We start from the raw sequence: 27,164 nt of genomic DNA, 5'->3' as shown, positions 1-27,164 counted from the left end.
AGTGGTGCCATTTATTGAAAATGGTAAGCCCGGAGAAAAGAGGGAAATTGGCAGGGGATCTAGAAGCCTGGAGGTCACTTTAGACTTGAAGTTTGAGATGCTTGTTAAATATGTAAATGAAGATGTTCAATGACAGTTGAATATTCAAATCTGGAATTCTAGGGAAGGATCAGGGCTAGAGGTTATGCTTTCAGGAGTTTATCAAACCTCGTGTATTTAAAACAAGATGTGAACTAGGAAGAGAAGAGGCTGAGGAGCCAAGACATGCCTTACTTGAAGGTTGGGAGTTAGAAAAGAATCTCACAGAGGCATTTGCTGAAAAGAAATGTCTGAGTGTTGGAGGAAAACAGGGTAGCAAATCTGAAGCCAAGAGAAGGAGGTGTTCTTGAGCTTGATCCCCATAGTGCAAAGACTTTTGCCGACCATACCTAGTGTGAATCTGTGTGGCAGAGATATCCATCATTTAGAATCTTTGATAAGCTGCAGGAAACCGTGGGAAATTCAGCAAAAACTAATAAGTACAGTAAACTTTTTAAAAAACACCAGAACATAGGATCTAGTTATCTTTAGGCCTCCTCATTTTAGGGAAATAAATACATTCTGTTAAATCATTTTTGATTTAACATCAAAAATCATTTATTTTGGGTGAAAGTAATATTGTTTGAAGGTCCCTAAAATCCCAAACACTTCTTTATATCTCCTGGTTACTGCCTGTAGTGCTGGTTTAAAATGTTTGTTCTCACCATGCTTCTTATATTTAAACAGTTGACTTGCTGTTGATGTAACAGGTACTTAGAAACTGCTTTTGCTAAAAATCATTGACTGCTTACTTGGGCCTGCAAATGTCCAATGGGTAACTAAATGTAGGAAAAAAGCTTGGTATTTCTGTTCTTTTTTTTTTTTTTTTTTTTTAATCTGTTTTTGCTCTCAGTCATTCTCTTCTGGGTCAGCTACCTTGGAATCTAAAAAGGATAGGACTGATTGATAACATCTTATGACAAGGATCTAAGCTACCACACAGGCAACAGTAACTTTCTTATAATTGTGACTAGGCCCTGCCTGACCAATTCTGAGAATTCTGTTTGAGGTAGGTGTCCATACTAGGGCTGATCTACTAGTTCATAGAGTAGAGCCCACCTCAGGGAGTAGAGGGCCTGTTTTCAGAAAGAGGAGCTTGTGGTGAACTGAGCCCATGTTCAAAACTTTCCATGTAAAGTAAGATAAGATAAAAATCCTTTCTCCCTCTGGTTGTTGATTATTTTCCAAAAGAGTGGTTACAGTTAGATCTTACCTGTTTGTTTGCTTACTTATTTATTTATTATTTAGAGAGGGGATCTTGCTATGTTTGCCCAGGATGGCTTTGAAATTCTAGGCTCAGGCACTCCTCCTGTCATGTCTGGGACTACAAGTATGTCACCATGCCCAGCTACAATTATGTCTTAAAAGAGAGGGGCCAGGGGGCACTGTACATATCTATACTTTAGATGCTAAAAATAATTGCCATTCCTTTCATTTTTCTCTATCACCTACAAGTGATACTTAATGAATAGCTAAGGAAATCTAATTTACAGTCCATGTTTATTGAATGCTTACTTTGTGTAAGCATTGTATTCAAGACATCTATAAATATAAATAAGTCTGTAAGACAGCTTTTTATACTGAGAATCACACATTCTTATTGAGGTTTATTTAACCTTGGATAAAGAGTTCCTTATGGGCCTGGAATGGGAATGTTTGGATTTTAAGCCACAACTGAAGGTGGCCAGACTGTTTAACCTGGACTCTACATCTGAGTTTTCCTGGGACTTGTTCAGTATCTGTTCCCCATAGGTCCAGGTGTTTGTCCTAATAACTTCTGAGTTCTAAATAGCCATGTCTAAAACATCTTTGTTAACAAATTTTCCCTTGATAATTTTTCTCTTCTCTGGAATCATTTCTCTTTTATGACTCTTAAGTTGGTTAAGTGACAATTTCAGGGAAGATTTGAATAGAAATTGGAAATTTAAGGAGTTTGTTCATATGTCCCTATGTATTCTATGTGACTGACTAGCTCAGAGAAGCTTCTGGCTGGTGCTGTCGTAGTGCTACCATAGTTACTAACAATGCAAAGTGCTGTGGTGTATAGCACTTGTAGGTTTAACATTGAGGTCTAAAATATTCATGAGGCAGCCCAAAGTTCAAGGACAGGTGGTTTAGTATTTTTCAATCTATCCCATAGGATAGGAAAATTCAGATATGAAGAAAGTCAAGCCAAGTTAGCTGTGGGTCTTTTAGTTTGTGGTGTTGCCTTTATAAAAAATTGTGGCAACATACACCTACCATAAAGTTTGCCTTTTAAACCATTTTAAGGGTGCAATTCAGTGTATTTAATTAAGCATATTTACAATGTGTGTGACCATCACCACTATTTCCAGAACTTTTTTCATCATCCCAAACAGAAACTCTGTACCTATTAAATAGTAACTTCTTATCTCCCCCACCCCAACTCCGGTAACCCCTAATTTACTATCTGTCTCTATGAAATTGATGACTTAGGAACTGTCTATACATGGCACCAGAGACAATATTTGTTCTTTTATGACTAGTTTATTTCACTTAACATAGTGTTTTCAAGATTTATGCATGTCGTGCATATAATGGAATTTGTTTTTTTATGGCCAAATATTTCATGTATGTATATACTACATTTTGTTTATTGTTCATCTGTTGATTGGTACTCTGTCTGCTTCCACTTTTTGATTATTGTGACCCCTTTTGCTTTGAACATGGGGTACAAATGTCTATTGGAATCATGGCTTCCTGTTCTTTTATGTACTGAAGCAGAATGCTAGAACACATGGTAATTCTGTGTTAGATTTTTGAGGAACCATAAATTATTTTCCACAGCTGCTTAACCATTTTTACATTCTCATCAACAAGAATGCCAGATTTTTCACACACTCACCTACATTACAATATTAGCTATCCTAATAGGTAGGAAATGGTACTCATTATGAATTTGATCTGCATTTTCTACAAGATTAATGCTAAGTGTCTTTTCATGAGATTTATCCTGATGCCTAGTGACAGTGCCTCTTCCTCCCTTCAAGTTTGAGGAAGAAGGAAAACTTTCTTTTCTTCTTCCTACCTTCTTCTGATTTCTGAGACCATGGTGGCAGGCAGAATCAAGTAGGAAAAGTAACTTCTTTGATTTACTTTTCCTATTTGGAATGTGTTCTACTGTAACAGCTCAGCTTCTTGGTCTTTACAGAGATTACAAGGGTTGTATAGGCTTTTCTGGACTAGTAGTAGCTGTATTATGGACTAAAGGGGTTTCAGTTTGGGGACGAGCCTGGGAACCTAAGCACTGTTAATAGCATTTCTCTAAGAAAATAAGTTTTGAGTTAAGATAACTCTCCATATGGTCTTTGCAAGATTACATGCTTATGAGTCAGGGATTCCCTTTACTAGCTTTACAGTTGAAGGTTGTGTAATGAGGTGATAGCATTGAAGTAGGGAGAATATGTGAGGGCTGTAGGGTAGAGAAGAGCATGGGCTTTGGAACAAGCAGGTTAGCATCCCAGTCTTAATTCCATATCATGTGCTTTGGGGCTAAGTCTCCACCACAGAAGTGCTAACTGTTGATACGTGAGTGTGGAGATGTGTGTAAGAGCTGGTTGCCAAAAACAAGAGTGATTGAGAGAAATGTCAGAGTTCTTTCTGAAAAGTCCCTGCTGGATTTTGGTGTTACATGGTAGTGAGGGATCTCATCCTAATTTTGTCCTTATGTAAGAAGGCCACTGACGTAGACACTGGGCTACCAGACTTGCTTCAGGGAACCCTAATATATCTCCATTCCAGGCTACCTCTAAGAACAGTGTGGCCAGTGTGACTCATGAAACCCTTCCCCTACTGCTACACCTGGATTTGGTGATATGTGACATTTGTGAAATGGCTTAAAAGTTTGATTCAGGAATGGACGTGTAGCTACATTTGCCTAGCATGCACTCAAGGCCCTGGGTTTGAGCTGCAGCTGCTCACCCCTCATCCCTCCCCCCCCCAAAAAAAGAAAAACTCCACCTGATTCAAAGACATTACCTTTTTTGGGGGGTTCTGATTCTTGATCTTTACATTCCTGGATCCTCACTGACATGTCAAAAGTAAACTAAAATAATAGTTGCTCAACCTAATTTAACTTTTCAGAAACACCTAGGTGTGTGTGTTTGTCTCTGTTGGTGTGTGTGTGTTGCACAGATTGAGGAAACTAGAAGGATAGTTTTGTTCAGAGCAATTGTTCTTATGAACTTGTCTTTGGGGTTAATCTTCTTGTGATTTTCTAATGTGGATTAATCAGCCTTGTTATATAATTCTCAAGTCGGTTCCAGGCAAGAACTTTCTCAAGGGCACCCTGTGTCCACTTTGTTTCTCTCTCTCCACTTCTTACCCTTTGCAATGACTCACAGGTGGTTGTGCAGTTTCAGGAATTGGAAGAACTACTCTGGCTGTTTACCAAGCAGTGGTCTGAAATGTTTGTACTTAAATCCCCAGATCATCTTCATCATTGAGTGATGGTAGATTATTAAAAAAAAGGTTGAATATACTGTGTCTAGTTTTTGGCCTGGTTTCTCTTTGTAGGAAAATTTAATCTACTTAGCAAGCCAGTAGAGTACTGAATGTACTGGTGTCTTATCTTAATTGGCATCATGGATTGTAGCTGAAAGTGCTTCCTTGGTATGACATCAGTGCAGATGAAGCTGCTTTTGCTGGGAAGCAAGACCAGATACTTTTGTTTTAGCAGACACAATATGATGGTCATAATTATGAATCCCTTTATTTAAATCTTCTGTGGTATAATTGGTGTATGGATATCAAGTTTGGATTATACAAATGAAATATCCCCACCTGTTTTTTACTTGTAACTTTGGGACACAGACCATTTAATATATTGATGTAGGATATCTTTTAATACATACATATGTAAATATATATGTGTGTGTGTGTGTGTGTATATATATATATATATATATATATATATATTTTTTTTTTATATTTGTAGGAAGTTCCACTAAGCAGCCCAGAATGGCCTAGAATTTGGGATGTTCCTGCCTCGGCCTCCTGTATGCTGAGATTACAGGTATGCACTACCATGCCTGACTATTTTTTAAATGTTGTTTTCTGCGGGCTTGTCTCTAGTTCTGGCTTTCCTTTTAACATCTATGATGTTCTTCATTTGGCATTTGACTATGCAATTCATACCATTTCACCTAAGGTAGTTAAGTGCACAGCATTAAGGAGAATAAAAGTTAGTTTTATCTTAAATGTACCATTTCGTTTTGTTTTCTTTCATACTTTTATGAGGAAGATGATGGTGAAACAAAGAGGAGGTGGGTGATAATTCTGATTCTGTCTCTAAGTAATTGTGAGGACTTGAAAGTCACATGGATGTCACATTGCACAATTCTCAGAGCTCCATCCCCTTCATCTTTAATGCAAATGGAACCCTGTGTGAGGCATGACTACCGGAGTTAAACAATGGAGGCACTGATAGAAACTCCAGCTCATTCGCCTCAGACCTCAGATTTTTCATTGTAGAAAAGGTGGATTATATTAACTGAACTTGGATACTCTAAACCCTGGGAAATGATTCATCATTGTTAATCATCTCTTCCACAAGTGGGCCCTGCTTACAGGAGAGTAGTAAAATTATCTCTGAGTGGTAAGAGTACTGTATTTCAAGAGAAGTTCTTCTGTTGAAGTATTTGTTTTCATGTGCAGACTGCAAGACTTCTTGGCATGCATTTGGTGTCTGAATCACACAATCTGTTGGAATTTGGCAGACTTTTTTTGTTTAAGGGACCACATTGACTATTTTGTAAGGTAACAGCTTTGTTTACTTGTTGTAGAGAACAGATTTGCTGGCTCACGGTTCTGAACATTTTTCCAGATCTTTTAATTTCAGTTCCTATGAAATCAGAAACTCCAATCCATATGTGTGTTATGCCATTGGAGCATAATTTTTTCTTGGTTTTGGTGGTACTGGGGTTTGAACTCAAGGCTTTGCATTTCCCAGGCAGGTGCTCAACTGCTTGAGCTGTACATCCAGCCCTTTTTGCACTGGTTATTTTGGAGATAGGTCTTGCTTTTTTCCCAGGCCTTCTCTATTTTACACTTGCCAGTGTGCTCCCCCATGCCCAGCTTTTTCCTGTTGAGATAGGGTCTCACAAACTCTTTACTTGGGCTGGCCTCAAACCATGATCCTCACTATCTCAGACTTCCAAGTAGCTAGGATTACAGGCATGAGTCACTGGTACCTACACTGGAGCATGTATTACATTTTTTTGATATTTAAATTTTCAAAGAAAATAGAAATGTATAAAGCAAATTTGTAATGTGGTAAGTCCCTTTATTTCCTTCCCCTACTTGAGGTGGTGAGCCATTGTTATTAGTACAGTATTTTCTAGAACTTTTCTGTATATTTCTTATACTTATTAAAAAGCATATTTGAGCATTCAGAACTTCCTAAGTTTAGAGGCTATGAAACGCTTCAAAATTCACTAGTATAGGAATTGAGACATAAAATTATAGACAGGTTAACAAAGATTACACCTTTAGTCTAAGTTCTAGTTGTGGAATATACTTGATACCTTTCCTTCAAAACTTTTGTATTCCCTGAGTCACTAGAATACTCTGGTTTCTTTAATCCAGAAGCAGTCAACAGCACCAGTGCATGCTGATTTACTCTGACAAGCAAAAGTCCCTCCTGTTTTCGGAGGCCCTCTGGATAGGCCAGTAAGTTGCTTACTTTATGGAACTTGTCATTTTGCTTTGAGTTTTACTGTAAGTGATGGACAGGATAACCTAGAAACATCTGGGAACAAGTTTTTAGCCTATAAAGCCTCAGAAAAGTCATAATGTTTTATTGGCAGAGTCTCCAAGGAAAATTCTTTAGTTTGGGGGGGGGAATTCATTACCCTCTATTCTTTTACTGCTGTTAGGCTGAACTTGTCTTCAAATAACTGTGGTCTCTAGAGAAGATTCATTACATGGTCTGGTGTTTGGATTTCTTTTGGTCTGGTCATAGTTTCTGTACTGCTATATGAAAGAAGAATGCTTTTAGGTATAGCCAAAAAGTCTGTTTTTTTTTTTTTTTGGGTCAAGTTACTTGAATAAGACATCTTATGCTGACTTCCACAGCTGCCGATTTTTACATTCTGAGAATGTTGGTAAGTTAACTGGATATAGTTGACTTTTTGCATTTAAATTAAGCAAAAATGCTAGAGTTGTTTAAGTTTTAAGCGACACTTAAAAAATAAACTTTCTTTTGAATCTTATGTACTTTCTACCCTCTTATGTTTTGTTTGTGGTATTTAATGTACTGAATTACTATTACTTCATGATAAATTATAGAATGTGTCAAAATGTGAAGCTTATTATGAACAAATAATATCTACTTTTGGAAAGGATAGTAGTCATACGTGGTGCTCTGCTTTGGGTATAATTGTTAAATACAAAAGTTCTGACTACATCAAGATTTTTATGTATTGTTACAGCTAACCATGATTACACTGACAATAGCATGGATTGTGGTAGGGGACACACACACACACACACACACACACACACACACACACACAAACTCAGATTGTTACATCATCTGAATCTTTAGTCACCTTCACATTTTGATTCTGGTTATAGTACTTTCTCTCTCTGCGTGTGTGTGTGTGCATGTGTGTGTGTGTGTGCGCGTGCGCATGAACACAACGAATGAGGCAGAATAGGAGGGGGAAATGGAAGAAAACTGGAATGACTTCAGTGTTTGGTTTAAAGTATCCTGAGCGTGTTTTACTTGGCAATTTGGATTTCACACTATTTTAGCTGCAAGAGATGAGGATTGGAGGAAACACAGTTTATATATGCTGCATTTTATGATGTTTAAAGAATGTAGGAAATCCTAAAGAATTTATAAAAGGACCAATGTTAAAACATTTTACTTTGTAAGATTACTGGCTAAGCTCTCAGGAATGCAGTTTGAAAAGTGTTAGAGTGTGTGTGTGGTGGGGGGTTCTTCATATGCTGGTTTGGCAGTTGTAGGAAGTTCTCAAGCCAGAAACTTCTGGAATAAAAGCATATTTTTGGAATAAGCTGTAGGAATCAGAATTCTTGCATCTCAGTAGGTCAGTTAGTTGGCTTTGCATTGACCTTTTATGCTTCCAGCAGACTTTAGCGAGGAGCTTTTTCCAGTGGTGGTGTCCTTGGCAAGTCAGCCAAGGCCTCCCTCTTTCCTGCTGCCCCGCTCCTGAAATAAAAAGGCTTTTTACTGTGAATTATGTAAAACTGACTATACTGTACCTAACAGAAGGAGTCAGTTTTACAGCACCAGTGCTCATTTAAATGCTAATAATGGGTTAAAAAAGTCACTTTGCACATGAGGCTTAAGGAGAATGTGATTATTAATGTAAAGATGGTTATTCCCCTTTGGATGGTGCTTTTATTTTTCTGGTGTGTTTTATATCCAGTTTAGAGGACTTTGGAATGCTATCTGTCCACCACTAGTCTCTCTTCTCTGGTCATCTTGTAATGGGTCTTTTTCCAGAGGTAACATTTGGTAATTTTTTATTATTCCTATAAAATATTTTAATTAGTGAAATGTATGTCCTTAAAGGTATTTTAAATATAGACTTCATTATATGGTTTTGAGGGTGGGTGGGGAGTGGGGGGGGTGTATGTTTTTGTTTTTGTTGAGATAGTCCCCACACACACACACCATGGCATAAACAGTTTCTGTAGTATCATTCTTTATTAAGTAGTATTTTCCCTAAAAATTCTTAAATTTGTGTTTTAAAAAGAAGTGAATTGCTTTTCCTTGGACAATTAAACTCAACAGTATCTGTCTTGTATTTTAATATATTGCTTATTTTAACCCAGATCTCTTTCATTCTTTGAGTCTCTCTTTTATTTGTTTTTTGGAATAACTGTTTATCCCCTACTTGTATGTGCAATTAATATCCTAAATTTGTGTATTAGTTTATTAAAAAGAGATCATAAAATTCTTCTAGTTTATCCTAAGAGCTTAAATCCTTTTTGTATCTACCCTTATATGTGATAGATTATTTATGCAACTTTCCTACACTATCTGCCATGGCTTCCTTCTTTAAATATTAATACAAGTGAAGTAATCCTTTAAAATGTTTAATTGAACAGACATTTATTGGGCACTTACTGTGTGGCATGCTCTCTGCTGCTTGGTGCAAAAAACACATAGGCAAGCCTTTTAAGCTTGTCTGGTTTTTCATCAACTTTTTCTCTCCATCAATGCGTTAGTTCAGATCCATCCCATTTCTTGCTTACAATCTCTCCTCATTAGTCAAGCCAAGTGTTAGTACCCATCTTCTCAGCTCTGGCAGACTTCCATTATCACATAGAATAGAATACAAACCCTTGAGCTGACCCCATGGCTACACCTTATCCCACCCACCTGCGTCTTCTTGTCTCTAGACATTCCAGACCCTTTTGTACATTAGACCTTGTGTGATTTCTTCTGGCTGCATTGCCTGCCTCTCCATTTGTACTTAACAAATTTGTCTCTAGATAAAGCACTTAACTCACTGTTATGCCTCACTTATTACGAATCTGGTCTGTAGCAGCTCCAGAATATCCCAGCACATGGTAGCTGTCAAATACACATTTTAAGTAGTGTCCCTTATTGTACTCACTGTGATACAATATTACCCATATTGCCACTCTTTATTTTTGAATTCGAATTTTAGTCCAAGTTCCAAAAAGCACACCTGCCATTAATCACACTTAAGTGGACCATTAAAGTGTCTTTATTCGTTGAAAACCAAAACTAGACTTAAAAAAAAAAAACTGGGTCACTTTTATAAAAAGAAACTCAATTTTTTCTGTACATCAAAATGGTTCAAAGTCATTTATGAACTTTCCTCCAGATCTGCAAGTCCGCCATTATGGTTATCATAACTTAGATGCCAAAGGACCATCCTTTTCGAAGTTCTTGTCCTATGCGCCTGGCAGGGTACCTTCAGAATAGGTCTGTGTTTAAGGCATCTTGGTTTCTAGAAAAACCTCTATCCAAGTGTAAATAGATATTGGGGTATGAATGGAAATGTACTGTCTTACTAGAGAAGAGCAGTTGAATAGAGCATTGATTGGGTCTGTGGCCAAGTGTGGCAGAGATGGCTATTTAATCCCCTAAATTCTGTTGTTTTCCTTCCTGTGGTGATAAAAGTACTGTACCTACAGTACAGGTAGCCAGTATTACTGTGATGCATATCCCAGCCCATCTTCTAGGCAGGTAGGGCCATGTGATTGAGCTATGGCTACTGGTGTAAGTGTAATGTGCTTGGTAGTAGTTTCTGTGCTCGTTGCCCCTCCACCTCCTCCTGTGTCCCGTGAGATGCACGTGATGCTATTTTGGCCCACAGGTCCAGGTCATACACAATAGGGGAATGAGAAAAGTAGAGCCTGGGTCCCTGTCAGCTAGCTGGGTGTGTTAATCCTGAACAACCTATGCAAACTTCATCATGAGACAGAAAACTTTTGTCTTTTGCCACTTGTTTGAGAGTTTTCTCTCATTTGTAACTAGGTGGCCTTTTGAATTCCAAATTTAGTCATGGTTTAGGACTTTGGTCAGGGACTGTCTAGACTGGAAAAGTACATCATACATTCTCTGGAGTAGCGATTTTTTTTTTATTAGAGACTAAAAGAGCATTAAAATGTTGGATTGGTATTAAGAGTCTGTAGATTCTTTAAGTCTCTTCTAATCCTGAGAGTCTGTGGCTTTGGGTAAATTTTTTTCAATAAACTATTTTTTAAAAATCTGTTTCTGGACTGGGGTATGGCTTGGTGCTAGAGTGCTTGCCTAGCATACTTGATGCCCTGGGTTTAACCCTTAGCACTGCCCCCCCCCCCAAAAAAAAAGTCATTTCTAAAGCACATGTTTTCATATTTTAATGCTTCTGAAATTAGGATATGCTTTATAATTCAGTCTTTAAGCTTTGGCATATAATTAGAGCAGAATTTGACATTTGACCTTAATGGTCTATAGGTGTATTGCCCAGAGTGGGCTAGAATTAGAAGTTTCCAGCATGAATGTTTGCTTAAAATCAGCAGGTTCCAGTAGCTAGCTCTGATTAATAGCATAGAGCAGCAGCTGAAAGAGCCACTGGTGGTGGTCAGAAAAGGTCACTTGTAGCCCAGGTTTCCCAGTTTCTTCACGGTACCTTGTCCATAGGCTCGTTGAGCATTTTCTGAGGCTTAGACTAGAAAAGCTAACCTGTTTGGGTTTTTAAAGGGCTAGGAATGTGGCTCAGGTAGAATGCCTGCCTAGCTTCAATCTCTAGCACTTAAATAAAATAAGATGCAAAGGATCCAAGCCAGGAGCCTCATTTGGTAAGGTGATTTCTAAGTGCAAAGAGAAAATAGTACAGAGAATAAAGGGTCAGTGTTATTCCTTTACATGTTTTTTTAAATAAAATGCTTATCATATGCATACAGTTTAAGAAGACAAGTTTGGGCATCCCTCTTGCACATTAGGGATCAATTCCAAGACCTCCAGAAGATACTTGAAACTGCAAAGAGTACCCAGTCATATATATGCTATGGTTTTTTTTGTTGTTTTTATATACACACCTATGATAAAGTTTAATTTATAAATTAGACACAGTAAGAGATAAAAACCAACTATAATAATAGTTATAACAATAAGTTGTAATGAAAGTTACGCGTTATATATTTCTGGAATTTTCCATGCAGTAATTTTGGACAGAGGTGGACTAAGGTTGACTGTGGGTAATTAAAACGGTGGAAAGTGAAACCACAGGTCAGGGAGGACAGCTGTAGGGCTGAGGGAATTCACACAAGAGCAGCCCACTCTTGTGCTCAGAGGCAGTTACTTTTTACTCTCTTCACTCTTTATTGTGTTTATCCCATATTTAAACAATATGCTTATGTTTCTAGCTCTTAACATCACTTTTTAAACATGTATTAACTTACTGTCATAGATGAGGTTTTTTTTTTTTTTTTTTTTTTTTTAATGAGACAGGGTCTTGCTGTGTAGCCTAGGCTGGCTTCAAACTCACCCTTCTCCCTGCCTCAGTCTCCCCAGTGCTGGTATTATAGATGTGAACCATTGTGCCTGTCTAGATGAAAACTTTTTTTGTTGTTTATATTCATTTATTCACATGTGCATACATTGTTTGGGTCATTGTGCGCCCCCCCATCCCCTCCCCCTCCCTCTCCCTCCCAACCCCCCTTGCTTCCAGGCAGAATCTGTTCTGCCCTTATCTCTAATTTTGTTGGAGAGAAAACAAAAGCAATAATAAGAGAGAGAAAGCATTTTTGCTGGTTGAGGTAAGGATAGCTATGCAGAGAGATTCCTAGCATTGTGTCCATGTACCAATGTGTTACATCCCAAGTTAATTCATCTCTTACTGACCTTTTCACTAGTTCCTGATCCCCTTCCCATATTGACCTCTGTCACTTTAAGGGTTATGTATTAGCTCCTCTGCAGTGGGGACATCGGACACTTTTCATGTTTTGGGTTTCCTACCTATTCCTATACTCCCGTATGTGCTCTCCCCTTGTCATGTGACCCAAGTCCAACAACACTGCTGCATTTGCCCTAGATCTAAAGTCCACATATGCGGGAGAACATATGATTTTTGATCTTCTGAGCCTGGCTAACCTCACTCAGAATGATATTCTCCAGTTCCTAAATGAAAATTTTTGACACCATTTAGTTTACCAAATTTTTCTGTTATAGCCGTAGACAACTTTTGGTGAGATTATATTGCTTTAGTTAATGTCACGAGCCAAGTGGTGTAATGATTGTTTCCTTTCTTGTACAACTATTTTTTTTTTAAGATTTGTATCATTCCCCTTTATCCTTCTATGTACTTTGTTTTGTTTGAATATCCTGTAAAAAACAATTTCACATTCTCCAAAAGCTTTCTAGGATTTCTCTGTTCACCTTTTCTATTTATTAAGACTTTCCTATATTCTATATTTTTTTTCTGGAGACATCCTTGTTGGACCTCTGATTTCTTGTTGCCCTGTGAGCTTGTGTAACACATAGCAATTACACAGCATTTCTCCTCTCTTGGATTCTTTGTGTTTTGGATCCCTATTTTGGTAGAGCTCATTCTCCACTATTTCTTAAGACAGTGTCTTGCTGTGTTGTCTTGGGCTCAATCTACCAGCCTCAGACTCCCCAGTAGCTAGGAAGGACTAGAGGCAATGTGCCACCAATCCTGGCCACACTCATTTCTGACTCATGGTTTGGCAGAGTATAGGATTTTAGTTTGAAAAAAATTTTTCTCTCAAAAATTTGAAGATATTGCTTCATGTCTTTAATGAAGCATGCCATGCTGTGATATTTGATCCTTCATATGCCTCTTATTTTTTGGAATTTATTTGTTTAGCATAGCAGTTAAAAGATGAGCACAAAACTTAGTACTTAGCTTTGCTGCTGCTTAACTAGGAAACTATGGCAACATATTTAATTCTCTATGCTGCACTTTCCTCTTGTGTTCTATTGAGATGATACAATGTTATACCTCTGAAGAGTTTGTGAATTATGTAAGACTTCACAGGGAGCACATAGAATAGCTCTTTGTGAATAATTGATGTCATCTGTTGACTATTAAGTGCTCTCAGAATTTTTTAATTCTAAAACATCACAGTGGCATGCATTTGAATCCTTTATAGCAGTTAATGAGTTTAAAATCAAAAAAGGTTTTGTTGAAACAGAATCTAAGTAGAAGTCTTGATCTTTTGACTTATTATGTTTATATCCATTAAAATTCTAAGTTGAGGTATTAAAACATACTCTTTAAGCACAGTAAATCTTTAAGGACCCAGATTTTCTGCTGATTTGCCTCATAAACTCCATGGAAAATCAGGATGTCATAATTTACATAAATTAGAATTTACCCCTAACCTAGGGGTGACATTTTTTTCTAAATTCCATGGGAGGAATGGACATCTGTACAAAGTCAGGTTTCTACTCACACAGGAAAAGGTAGAATGAATAATGGGTGAGCACCTACCAGTTCGTGGTATAAGGTCTTGAGTTACAGGAGCATGGAGACACAGGGCTCAGTGAAGGCTGGAGAAGCAGGAAGAGATTTAAACTGATGAATGGGACTTGCATGTGGCCTTTGTGATGGGTGGGAATGATACATTTTCCCATTTGTCAAGGATGGTGATTACTTGTGTACTGGGTGTACTTACATATGGTACTTTGTAGACATTTAATTACTTATTAGTTGCCAAGTTTCTGTTCCTGTCCTTAAAACTACACTGATACTGGTAAGATTTGTTTTTGCTAATAAAGTGTGCTTTCAGTTTTAGGGTGTCTGACAGCTATGCCAAACTTAAGCTTATTGATAAAAATTCACTGAAGGGGAGCTCAGTGTCAAATATGCTTAAAATGGCTCTAAAATCACAATTAGGCTTTCTTTTTACAAAGGTCAACTAATACTAGCACAAAGATCTCTTAATTTATAATATAACTTTATGATAATTTGACAATTGGTACAACTTTCTATTTTTGTTAGCAATTTAGAAGCCCTATTACACCTTTGTGGAAATAAATATTGTACCCAGAGAATTGAGTCTATGCTAGCCTTTCACTAAGATAACCTCTCTGAGTCAAGAAATAAAAAATGAAACAAAAAGAAATATATATATATAATATATATATATAATATATATATATAATATATATATATATATAAAATATATATTTTAAATCCACAAATATTTATTGAAAACTCTGTATACTCTTCCAACCCTGCTGGAGCTGACATCCTGGAGACACTGTGCAATGACTTGCAGACAGCCACTGCCCAAAACCCCATGTGCTTTGGTGGATGGCTACTGCTCCTGCAGCCTGTTATGGGTAATTCCTTGGACTTCCCCAGGGTCTAAAGGCAGAGGCCTGGCTATAGAAACCTGCTTCAGTGCTGTGGCCATCAAATCTTCAGGATCAATTCATAATTGTTTAATATTATTTCTACCTTTTTTCTTTCCTGATCACGAACTACTGTGGATATGGTTTGTGTGTCCTGCCAAGGGTTCGTGTTCCTGGCATGGAAGCTTGGTGTGCCCAGCAAGGCAATATTAAAGGAGTAGTCTTGTGGGAAATAATTAGGTCTTTGGGGCATCACCATTAGAAAAGATTAAGGTAGTTCTCGAGGAACGCCAGTTAGTTCCCATAAGAGGAGGCTGATATAAAAGAGTGAGCCTGGCCTCTGAATCTCTCTGGCTTCCTATCTCACTATGTGGTGTCACTGATCTTCCTTAAATTTGGTGACTCAGATTAATGCCTCTCTCACCTTGCCCTATTGGAAAACTCACTCCCAAGAGGAAATGGAAGATGTCAGGCTATTCTGAGTTTGTGCAGCTAGTTCTGCCTATATTTACAAAATCTGTTGTCATTTTATTTCTGAGTGAAGTGAGTAAAAAGACAGAGAAAGGGTAGGAGTGTTGCACTAATTCAGCTTCCTCCACCTGGAAGGAGTAGAGGCATAGAAGCACATTCCCCATGACTACACACATGTCTAGTTACTAGCTATCTGAGAGGAAAGTTCAAAAACATGAATTCAGCAGTCAAAGGTAAAGAAAGTTCATTTCTAGTTAGAGTAAGACATTACACAGTTGGATGTGAAGGCTGCTGGCTCTGACATCCACCAATATTATTGATCTGGTCAGTTCTTTTCTGGAGCCTTTTGCTACATTCTTGGTACTCCTAGGTGATACCTGGGCCAAAAGCATCACTAGCACCAGGGAGATGATAGAAATTGCAGAATTGCAGCATCCCTACTATGGAATCAAATTTATTTGATTGTATGTACTATAACATCAGAGAAGCACATTTTAGAAGAATAAAAAGCATATGGTTTCAAATTTGTATTTATTTTCTAAATTATTTAAAATATAACTCTGGCGTTCCTTCCATAACCTTCTATTTGTAATCCATTAAACCAACGCTAGCTTCTTCCTGTTCAAATGACTTCACAGGAAATCATTGTGCTTTAAGGAAATTGACTTTCAGTGTGCTTGTACTTGGCTTCTAGATGTATGGCAGGCTCACTAAAGTTAGTGCTTGAGGAGGTTGAGTCTGTTGAAAGGTGGGCTTCAGGAGTCATTCAAGAATTTAATCTTGCATTGTGAAAATAGTAATAAACTGAGGTTTAGAGGAAGGCTATTGACTACCTTGTGTGGTTTTTAACAGGCAGTAGAAAAATGACTATATTTTTAAATAACACATTTCTATTTGTATTCACATCTTAAGATTGGCAGCCTATACATTGACATAACTAGGAACAACAGTAAGTTCTATGTGACTATAAAGCAATGAAGCTTGTTTTTGTGTTTTATTTTTAGAAATAAATTCTTCATAATTATCATCTGATGTAGCAAATTTAGCAGTATGAAGTTCAAATGATAGGGCTAGATTTGGTGGGTATCAGGAAGATGTAGAACACATCCACTGATACATAAGCCTCTGTTGAGTTTATAGTTCAGTTGGCAAAAATCAGGCACACAACTAACTATTGTATAACCTAATCTGCTACAAATGATTTGACTGTATAATGTTTGTTTCTCAAAAGTTGTTTCATCATTTGTAAAATGAAGGTACTTGAATTGGATCTCTAAAATTTCTTCCATCATTAGTATGGCAGTGATAGTGAATTCAATTATATGATAATATAATGATTCAGTTTTTCAGATGTATCTACTCACTGTAAGAAATAATGAAACTTTTGTCTTTGGAGAATAAATATACTTTGTAAAAGCTAGGATTTAGAATGTAATCTAAATTATTATGGCCTAAAACACTTTTTCAAAGGCTTTCACCATTTCTTCTAGTTTGTATTTACCCATTCTTAACCTCGTAAGTCATGGGAGTCCATATTCTTGCAGCCTTTTTATTGAAGATGAGCTGCCTTACTGTATTCCCCAAACATAGTAGGTGGGGAATTTTTTCTCTCTTGTTCGAAATGTCTTCAAAAAAGATCTCTCTTCCAAGAATGAATCTCTTAAAAAGGAAACTTGATCATTCTGCTTTGTTCTAATAGACTACTGAAAGAGAACATGAAAAATTACCCCTTGGGGTGAGAATGATTTGTTCCAAGTTTTTCTTCCTCTTTTTAAACTCTCTGCTTTTGATAAAAATATTTACAAGACGGTAACTTTTTTTTTTTTTTCCTTCTTTGTAGTACTGGGGCTTGAGCTCGGGGCCTACACCTTGAGCCACTCCACCAGCCCTGTTTTTTGTGATGGGTGTTTTTTGAGACAGGGTCTCATGAACTCTTTACCTGGGCTGGCTTTGAACCATGATCCTCCTGCTCTCTGCCTCCTGAGTAGCTAGGATTACAGGTGTGAGCCACTAGCACCCAGCTAAGACAGTAACTTTTAAGGCTTTCTTTTATTGAGGCAAATTATATTGCAGCTGCAGTAATATGAAGAATTTGCTTAATGAATCAGGTGAGATTAAGTCCAAGAATGTGTGTCTAGCATACTGTTGGTAAAAGATTAGGTACCATTCTTAAAATGGGGGAAGATGAAATTAACTGACGAAAACTTTTAACAAACTTTTCAGGGAATGCTGGTCAATCCTTTAGTGTCTTGGCTTTATCTTCATGATGATTTGAAGGCACTGTTTTCTGTAGTGAATGGTGGCAGTTGACAGTGTAACTAGTCCTGGAACCTATAAGTTTAATTGTAGAACCATTTTGGTATCCAAATCTCTGCACCACAATTCTTATCTACAATGGCAGAGAAAACATCAGTAAATTTATATCATACTGAGACTCCTCACGTTTTTCTTATGCATGCATTTTTATGTATCTAGCAATAACTTTTCTCACCAGTTTGAAATTTCATTGTTTCTATATATTTAAAAAAGAAAAACAAGTAAAAATAAACCCTAGGGTACTAAACAGTCAGGTGAAAGTTGAATGCTTAATGAGCTCATTTTCTTCTGTAAACCACTGACTAGTAAACCAAAAACATTTAGTCTTGTCTTTAGAGGAATTTCACAATCTTTTGAAATGTTTTTATACTATATTAACATGGGAGAATTCTTGTGAGATAGTGCTGAACAAAATACATAAGCTTTAAAAGCAAAACTCAGGTTTTGCTTTTAAATAATATTAATATGTTATACATATTATTAATATTAATATGTATATTAATACATATATTTTTTCTAAGGAATCCTGTATCTTCATTTAACAATTTGAAAAACTATTCATTTAACAATTTGAAAAACTATGAATAGCCTTAAGCTATAATCATGTCCTTTGATTCAGTAATCTTCCAGAAAGATTCTTCAAAGGAAATGATCAGAAGTTGAAGGTCATAAAGATGTTTAGTACCATTTTTGGAAGAGAAAAACTAGAAATAAATATTGAATAATATTCATCTTTTATGGTTTTAGAAGAGGGAGCTTAGGTAACTAAATTTCCATTAATTGACTCTAATGTCCCTGTTTAGAAAGACACGTAACTTCTGTGATTGTCCTAATAATGCTTACATTTTCAGTGTTCTTCACTCATATTTGCTTATACCAGAATCTCATAAATGAGCATTGGCCTACACAGGAGCAGAAAGGTGTAACATATCTAGTGCTTTTGAAATTACAACCCATGTACCTAAGTCTGAAAATAAATGAACTTTGTAAAATTTAAAATATTTAGCTTGAATGCATTTTATGCCAGAGGCATAAAGTTCATGCTTCATAAAAGCTTTTATGAAAGTCCTAGCCTACAAACTATTATTTCAGTGTTCCTTTTAAGAGTTGTGATGAAAAAGTTGGCTGATTTGCACTTTCCATCCATATTTAAAACCACACAGCCCTTATTTTAGGATTCCAAATCTTTGAGTGTGTGTATGTGGGTGTGACATGATTATTTTGAGGCTTTTGGCATAGTTCATCAAATTGTTAAATGTTGCTGCTGTTGAGATAAACATTGTAGCCTTTCTTTACCCTATTAAAAGCTGGTTTCAGGATGCCTGGCCAGAAACACACAAAGCACTGTTAGTGAAGAATACTGATCTTGTCACTTTTCCATAGTTTCTATTCTGGTTTTATTCAGGTCACTGAAATTTGAATGCAGAGAAGAGATTACAAAATGGAAAAATTCAGAAATTTATAGGTCAAACACACTGTCATTTTTCCCCCTCATGGATATTTTATTCAGAATAGCACTGTGATATTTAATTGACATAGAATAAGAAAGCTCAACTGAATTTATATCTGTATAATTTGAACTTTGAACATTTAGACCTTTCTTAAGCATTTAAATATGATTAAAAGCAAAATTTTAGTTTTTTGTGAAATCCTTGGATTTGAAAGCTTTTATAGAGTTTTAAAGTTTTCTTTTAAGTACACAATTCAGTAGTTTTCAGTATAATTAATAGCATTTGTGAGACTATCAGCAAAATCTAATTTGAAAACATTTCATTGTCCCCAAAAGAAACACCAACCCACTTAGCAGCCTCTTTAGTCCTTCCCCCTGTACTCTTTTCTAGCCTTAGAGAACCACTAATCTGCTTTCTGTGTCTACAGATTTGCCTATTCTGGATCTCTCCTATAAATGGTATCTCATAATAGGTAGTCCTTTATGACTGGCTTTTTCATTTTCAAGTTGTAACACTATATCCACATTGTGCCATGAGTCAGTGTTGCTTTCCTTTCTATGCCTGTTGTGTCTATGCACATTTTATTATCTATTCATACTATTTGATGGGCATGTGAGTTTTCTACTTTGTGGCTATTGTAAATAATGCTTCTATTGAGAATCATGTACATTTGTTTATAAGTCTTTATGTGGATGTGTTTTTATTTCCCTTTATTAGATTGCTTATGAGTAGACTTGCTGGGTCATCTGTCATCTTAGTTTGCTTGGGCTGCCATAACAAAATATCATAGTCTTGGGAGGATTAAGTGACAGAAATTTATTTTCTCACAATTGTGGAGGCTGGAAAGTCCAAGATCCAGGTTTGGTCAGGGTTTGCTATCATGTGAGAACTCTCTTCCTACCCTGTAGAAAGTTGCCTTCTCACTGTGTCCTAACATGAGGGGTTGGAAAAAGTGAGTTTTGATGTCCCTTTGACTCATAATGGCATCAGTTCTGTTGGATCCGTGTTCTATCCTTATGATCTTACTTAACCTTAATCACCTCTTTAAAGATCTGTCTCCAATACACATACGGGAGGGTGGGCTTCAACGTACGGATTTTGGAGGAGGTGGCATAGTTCAGAATATAGCATTTTGTAACATTTTGGAGAACTTCCAACAGAATACTACTTTAACTCTTAAAATCAACAACTTTCCCCCTCCCCACTTTACTTTAGAAACTGCATATGTTTAAAATAGGATGAGAACAAGGGAAAGAGAGATGCTAATTCTCTAAATCTCCTTTGATTTGTAGCTAACTTGCTGGGCCTGCATGGTCTGTTTGGTAATCATTCTCTTTGGACACAGTGGGAACCCTTCTGAAAATGAAAAGGACATTATTATGAATTATTCTGGGGCAATAGACATAGATTGGGACTGTCTAGGGAAATTTGGATAAATGGTTTCTCTGTTAACCAACAAGAAGGAATAGCTGTTGTCAGATGTAGCTTCCTTCTGTGACAAGTGAGAGTCCTTTTGGAGTAGGGAAGGAAGCATGTCAGTTGTAACATCAGCACAGTGACTCAGTAGCAACTCCATCTTCTGTTGTACTCCATTCCCTCAAATTAAAAAATGATCTTTGAGCTAGGCACAGTGGCTCATGCCATAATCCTAACTACTCAGGAGGCGGAGATTGGAAGTATTATGTTTAGAGACCAGCCTGGGTAAAAAGCCATCTCAACCAGTGGCTGGATGCAGTGGTACATGCTTGTCATTCCAGCTGTATGTCAAGTATAAATAGGAGGATCATGGTCCAAGCAGTTGGGCATAAACTTGAGACCGTATTTGAAAAATAACAGAAGCCAAAAGGGCTGGTGGAGTGGCTCAAGTGGTAGAGCGTCTGCCTAGCAAGTGGTTTGAGTTCAGACCATAGTACTGTCAATAAAAGAAAAGTCTTTGAAAGGGGATGATAGATTAGCTAATGATACCTTAATTATCCACATTAAGATTGAGAACCTGTAGTTATAAGTTCTAAATGTAAAAATTAAGTGATATTAACATTAAATAAGAGTAACTTATTAATTTTTCTAAAGTTTACTTGAGTTAAATATTTTATTTCTTTCAGGGTACAACATATCATTTCAACTTCAAAGAATCTTGGACTAAAAACTTTTCATAGTGCTGAAAAAGTCAGGAGAAGAACAACTTTTCCTTCCCTCTCATTTGAGAGGAATTGAAGAAGAAATAAAATGGCAGCGGTTTAAAGTTTAATGTTCAGGATGAATGATGATAATTCAGATAAGACAAAAGATGAATTATACTCCTTATTTATTAGCAATAAAAATGGAAACACACATGAATACAACCAAGAGTCACCATCTACACACAGCTCCTCAACCAATCATGTGAGTTGGAATTCTGCCAACCCAGATAACATGGTGGTGGATTATGAAATGGACCCTGCTGTGGACAGTGATGAAAGTGTTTCTTTAAATCATCAGTGCGCTAAAGTTCTTGATCACCAAAAGTCCTCAAGAGATTTCACTAGTAAGCAGGTATTAGAAACATATGAACATTCCAAGTGTCAGCCTTCTGCACTGGTAAATACAGAGAATTCAGAATACCTGCATAGTCATTGTCATTCCGTAGAAGCAGTTCAGGACCAGAGTGTTAAACCCTCTCTACCTTTAGTGTGGAAACCTAATGATGATTTGAACTGCATAGACTACCCTACGGCCTTGGAGCTAAACCAAACATTTGACGTCACGGGGGACAAAGTTAATTGCACCTTTTTAACACATCATGTTATTGACAAGGATTGGGCTTCCCCTGCCCCTGGAAGTCTGCAACCAAACAGTGTGAGAAGTGGAAATACATCATCTTTAACCTGTTCCACTTGGACATCATCCCATTCTGCCAAGATGCCTGTGAGAGAAATTAATAGTAATAGAGAAAGCCTTAGAAACCTTCAAATCACACCATCAGACACCCAAAACACAACTTACACAGCATTTTCTCATGTGGTGATGCACACTGATGTTCCAGATACTGGGGATCAGTGTCAATATTCTTTAGGAAAGGTTACCAGCAAGTACACAGATGGGTCACTGCGAAGACTAGTTGGAGAAAGAGAAATACAAGGCCTAGCACCAGTTTCTGATGGCATGGAAGTCCCCAGTGGGTCTGTATTACAAGAGTTCTATTGTTTATCTAAAGATGAACCAAATAGTGAGACACAGTCACAAAGCTCATGTGGACAAAAGGAAATGGGCCAAAATCTAAAAGAAACAGTGTCCAATTGTCTTACTGATGATGAATGCCCTTTATTGATGCCAGCTTTTGATAAAAGTAAAGTCCAAGTGCTGGATTCAGAGCATAAAGTCACTGTGACTGAAGATCCACAAATTGCTTCCAATGATAAAAATTTGGGAACTCAAAATAATACTGTAGAACTGATACTAAGTAACTCACCAGGACAAAAGAAGATTTCATCACTTGAAATGACTTGGGATGCAAATGATGATTTGGTCATTCACACAAGAAACACAGTTTGTATGTCGACACCAGTTCTACAACAGCCAAGTGCAAACTTTACTTTTTCTCCTGTTGAAGTGACAGAGGAGTGTACCGAGGAGAAGTGTAATCGAGAACCTGAAAATTTACCAAACTTGAAGGGAGCACCTATGAACATGTCTAAGCCTAGTCTAGGAAAATCAGCAACCAAAGCTAACACCCTTATAGGCAGCAAAGTTAGAAAAACTGAAATTATAAGTTACCCAACACCAAACTTCAAGAATGTCAAAGCAAAAGTTATGTCTAGACCAGTGTTACAGTCCAAGGTCATAGCCAAACCTCAGTTGGCCAATGCCTCATTGCCCTCCTCACTGGCTTCCTCAAAACAGTTGACAGTTTTGAGCAAAATACCAAGATCTGACTTTACTGCAAACAAAAAAGCAGAAATTCTAACTAATAAGACACATAAGCAGCAGTTTAATAAGCTCATTACTGGCCAGGCTGTGCAAGTTACAACTCATTCTAAAAATGCTTCACACCGGCTTCCAAGAACAACATCTGCCATGAAATCGAATCAGGAAGATGTTGACAAAGCAGGTTCTTCTAATTCAGTGTGTGAGACTGGGTCTGTAGCTGCATTTTTTCAGAAGATCAAAGGCATACTCCCTGTTAAAATGAAAACTGTAGAATGTTTGGAAACGACATATGTTTCCAGTGTCGATCAGATTAGCCCTGAAAAGAAAGGTGAAAAAGACAATGGGACACCCATGGGAAAACAAGAGCCACAAAAAGAAACCATGAATGAGACTTTTGAATATGGTTCTCTGTTTATGGTAAGTGAATGTTTCTACATGCTTCTGGGAGTGGTGGAGAAAACTGAGATGTATTAGCAGATAGTTATCCATTAATAGCTAATCCTATCACAGAGCTAAATTTGCAAAGTTGTATTCTTTGTCTTATTAGTACATATTAGAGTTGATAATAGTCACAATATAATAAGCTTACATGTTGAAAACCTAATTTTTCAGTATTTTAAGTATGTTTTCTTGGTATATTCATATGTTAGCATAATTAGTTATTTGAAGTTAAAAACCTGAAGTAATCAAGTTGTTTTATTTTTCTGGAAAAGTTTGAAAATTTTAAGTGTATTGGTCTACATGTAAGAAGTGGCTAGGGAGTACTGATAAACATATCAACATAAAAATAACTCCTGGTCTCTTCTTGAGGAAATAGCTCTGGGAAGTTTCTCCTGTGAACAGGAGTGTTTGTGATTCTGCCTCTAACTAGCTAATATGACTTTGGGCAAGTAATTTTTCCAGACCCAAAGATGAAAAGATTGGATTTGTGGATGTCTAAGGTTGCTTGTAGCCCTAATGTGCTGATTTCTAGTACATAAACAAAACTCAATTTATTCATATCTAATGAAAAAGCAGTTTCCCATCACAACAGTTAAATGCCTAATGGGGCTTGATGGATCCATTTAAAGAATAAAAACTAATACACAGTTTAAGATTATTTTTCTTTAAGTATGCATATGTGTTTGGCAATAGCATGAAAGAACTGTTTTGTGAGTTTTAAAAACATTTGACAGGCTGTTGAGGTGTATGTGTCCTCACCCCTGTTTTTGGCAGTGGGGACTTATGTGTATTTTCAGCCCCACACAGGCTGTCCCTGGTGCTTGTTCACTGGGCCAGGAATGTATCTGGGTGCAGGGGAGGAAGGTGGATGTGACACAGCAGCCTGTCCCTTGGAGGGGTCTTATCTAAGAGGAATGGATCACAAAGTGTGGCCAAATGCTAAAGTGTTGAGAAGAATTTTTCAGGGTGCATAGGGCCACACAGGTGAGACTTATCAGGACCTTTTAGGTAATAAGGTAAAGAGAAACTGAAGATGTTCTTGAGCTGGGTCAGTTTAGAGATGCTTTGGCTTTAACACTAAATCAGTTGGGAAGAATGGTACACTATAGGAATTTCTAAAGTAATGAATTTGCATTGTTTTATGACTCAAGATTTTTCAAGTTCATTTGATGTCAAACTGAGGAAATTCATTTTATATCACATAACTTTAATATTTTGCTAAACTAAATTTCAACAACCTTAAAACTAATCAATGGTTCTTGTTTGGTGTTTATAGATGTACATAGAAATAGGCATTGATTCCTCCTTGATTTACTGGAGACTCTTATTGAATATCAATGCCCAATTATCAGAAAAAGTAGTGCAAAGTTTATTTAAATAACACTGGTTTTGAATATGAATTGGTTGCATAATTTTGAAACTAGAGCTCTTTTTCAGATTTGTGCATTTAGTCTTAGTCTTATTCTTCCCATGTTCAGAACAAAAGTCTGTTTGTCAGGTTCATGACACAGTATGGAAGTAAGGTAATAGAGTCATCAGGTTGAGATGGATCCTAGCACACCATGGAGAAGGAACATTTTGCACAAACTGAGGTATTTTCCAGTTACAGTTCACAATTAACTATGAGGTGCTTTGTTAGTCCTTAAGGACTGTCATATTCTCAGCACTGGCACTTTTACTGTCAGCAGTATAAAGAACTCATTCTTTTCTATGATCTTGTCTTAAAGTGCTCTGTCATTTGGCTTAGTTCACCCTTTACATATTTCCACACATCTCTGGGAGGGTAGGTGGTGAAGGCGCCAGACTGACTGTCAAAGCCATTGGCTGTGACTTACTGTAGACAGCTGAATGGGTGAGTGAACGTTTGCTTCATGTTTTACTTGAGCAGTACCCAGCGGCTCTGTCTGCCCTGGGTTTGTGAGGACACAGTTCTGGAGTGATGGTAATTTTCAATTTGCTCTGTTGGTCTTAGGCTAAATCAACTAACTCAAGGATTCCTACAGTCTCATAGCTATTTGGTGGCCTGAATTTATCTGAAACTTCAGAAAGGTTTTTATTTGGAAGAAAAAATTTGATTTTAATTTGAGATAGAGGGTTAAGTATAGTTAACCCTCCATTAAAGAAGTTATTTGTGAAAGTTTATTAGATGAAGGGAGTGGTAAATTATACAGAAAGACAGGAATTGATTTTATTTAGTACCTGTTCTAGACTAAGCACTTTGCTGAGGTATCTTCCATATAGGATGTCATTTAATTCTCCTAATAATGTATAGGAGAATTAAATGACATTTAATTCATTAAATACATTGTCATTTATTCTTGTCAGGAACAATGGGACAATTGTTATCTATGTTTTAATGCTTCAGAGAGGTTATTTAAAACACACCTGTTAAGTAGAAAAACTGAGGTTCACACTTGGATCCCTGACTCAAATCTGGCACTCTCCACTACACACATCACAGGATTTCAAAACTGTGGAATGTTGGCTCTGAAAAGCAGAACAGGTGATCTGCTGAAGATTTACTTTTGTAAGTTGATGAGAAGCTTGGTTTACTTTTTAAAAGAAAGTTTCTCTAGGGGATTAATTTAGGCAGCTTCAAGGTAGAAGTAGAGGATCCTTGTGAGTTGGTACATAATCTTTTCTTGGCCAAATCTATATTTTTCTCCAGTGCCAAAAAAAGGTAACCTGTTGTTCTCTGGGATACTGACCAATCATATTAGTTTGGTGTTCACCTAGTATATGAACTCAGCCATCTGCAGAGGAGTTTATGTGTCTTTATTGGAAACAGTCACATGTGATTTATTAAGCAAAGAAGGGTGATGGTGGGAATATGCAGCACTGAGGTTAAGAGCATGGATTTTGGAGTCAATTCAAATTATAGCTCCATCATGTAGCAAAGTGACTGCCTATGAGGCTCAAATTTTCTTTATGTCACAGGAGAATACAAATTGTAGCTTACAGTGTTGGAGAGTAAGGTTTAGGCTTCCATTTCCTGTATGTACAGTGGGAGCATTTATTGGGAGCCTGCTGTGTTCCACATATATGGCAGTGGTGGTTAGGACATGAAGGAAGACATAGTCACTGCCTGCATGTACTGCCTATGGTACCGGGCAGTATTAGAAAGTAAACCAGTAGGTCATGTTCAATACCAGGTTGGGAACATGAAGAGATCCTTGTGTTTTAGGTCAGGGAAAGGAGTAGTGGCAATGGAGAGAATTATCTGAGGGAAATGCCATAGTTATTTACAGGGCATGTATTCTGGGTGGAGGGAACACCACGTATAAAGATGGACTATAAGAAGGTACTCTGATTTAAGGGATTCCACATAGTGATGAGAGTTGGCAGAATAGAACCATGAGCAAGCAGTAAGGAATATACTGAAGACAATGCTGGGTCTGCAGTATCCAAAAGGCTCTGGTATACTTTTAAAAGAGTTGACTTTAGCTGGGCACTGGTAGCTCATGTCTGTAATCCTAGCTACTTGGGAGGCTGATTGGGAGGATCATGATTTGAGGCTAGCCTAGGCAAATTGTTCTTGAGACCCCCTCCATCTCCAAATTAACCAGAGCAAAATGGACTGGTGACATGGCTCAAATGGTGGAGCACCTTCTTTTTAAGTGCAAAGCACTGAGTTCAAACCCCAGAGAGCTGACTTTATCAGAAGGCAG

The 27,164-nt window shown here is 37.2% G+C and overlaps 1 protein-coding gene across 13 annotated transcripts in view; it reads left to right on the top strand.

The window, feature by feature from the left end:
* The window catches only part of Mtus1 (microtubule associated scaffold protein 1), a 139,784-nt gene that overhangs the window by 22,959 nt on the left and 89,661 nt on the right, over positions 1–27,164 (top strand). For 6 of the 13 annotated variants that reach the window (XM_074054748.1, XM_074054746.1, XM_074054758.1 and 3 more), the window contains exons 2-3: positions 5,036–5,113; positions 21,252–23,472. In XM_074054748.1, coding sequence (XP_073910849.1) covers positions 21,397–23,472 — 2,076 coding nt within the window. In that variant the 5' untranslated portion in view covers positions 5,036–5,113; positions 21,252–21,396. Of the gene's footprint in view, positions 1–5,035; positions 5,114–5,754; positions 5,857–6,684; positions 6,769–21,251; positions 23,473–27,164 lie in introns of all 13 variants that reach the window. The other 7 variants (XM_074054754.1, XM_074054749.1, XM_074054755.1 and 4 more) reach the window with 4 other exon arrangements.

Source organism: Castor canadensis, chromosome 14 (genome assembly GCF_047511655.1).
Source record: "Castor canadensis chromosome 14, mCasCan1.hap1v2, whole genome shotgun sequence".
In the NCBI taxonomy this organism is placed as follows: Eukaryota; Metazoa; Chordata; class Mammalia; order Rodentia; family Castoridae; genus Castor; species Castor canadensis.
This window is presented reverse-complemented; position numbering and strand designations above follow the sequence as displayed.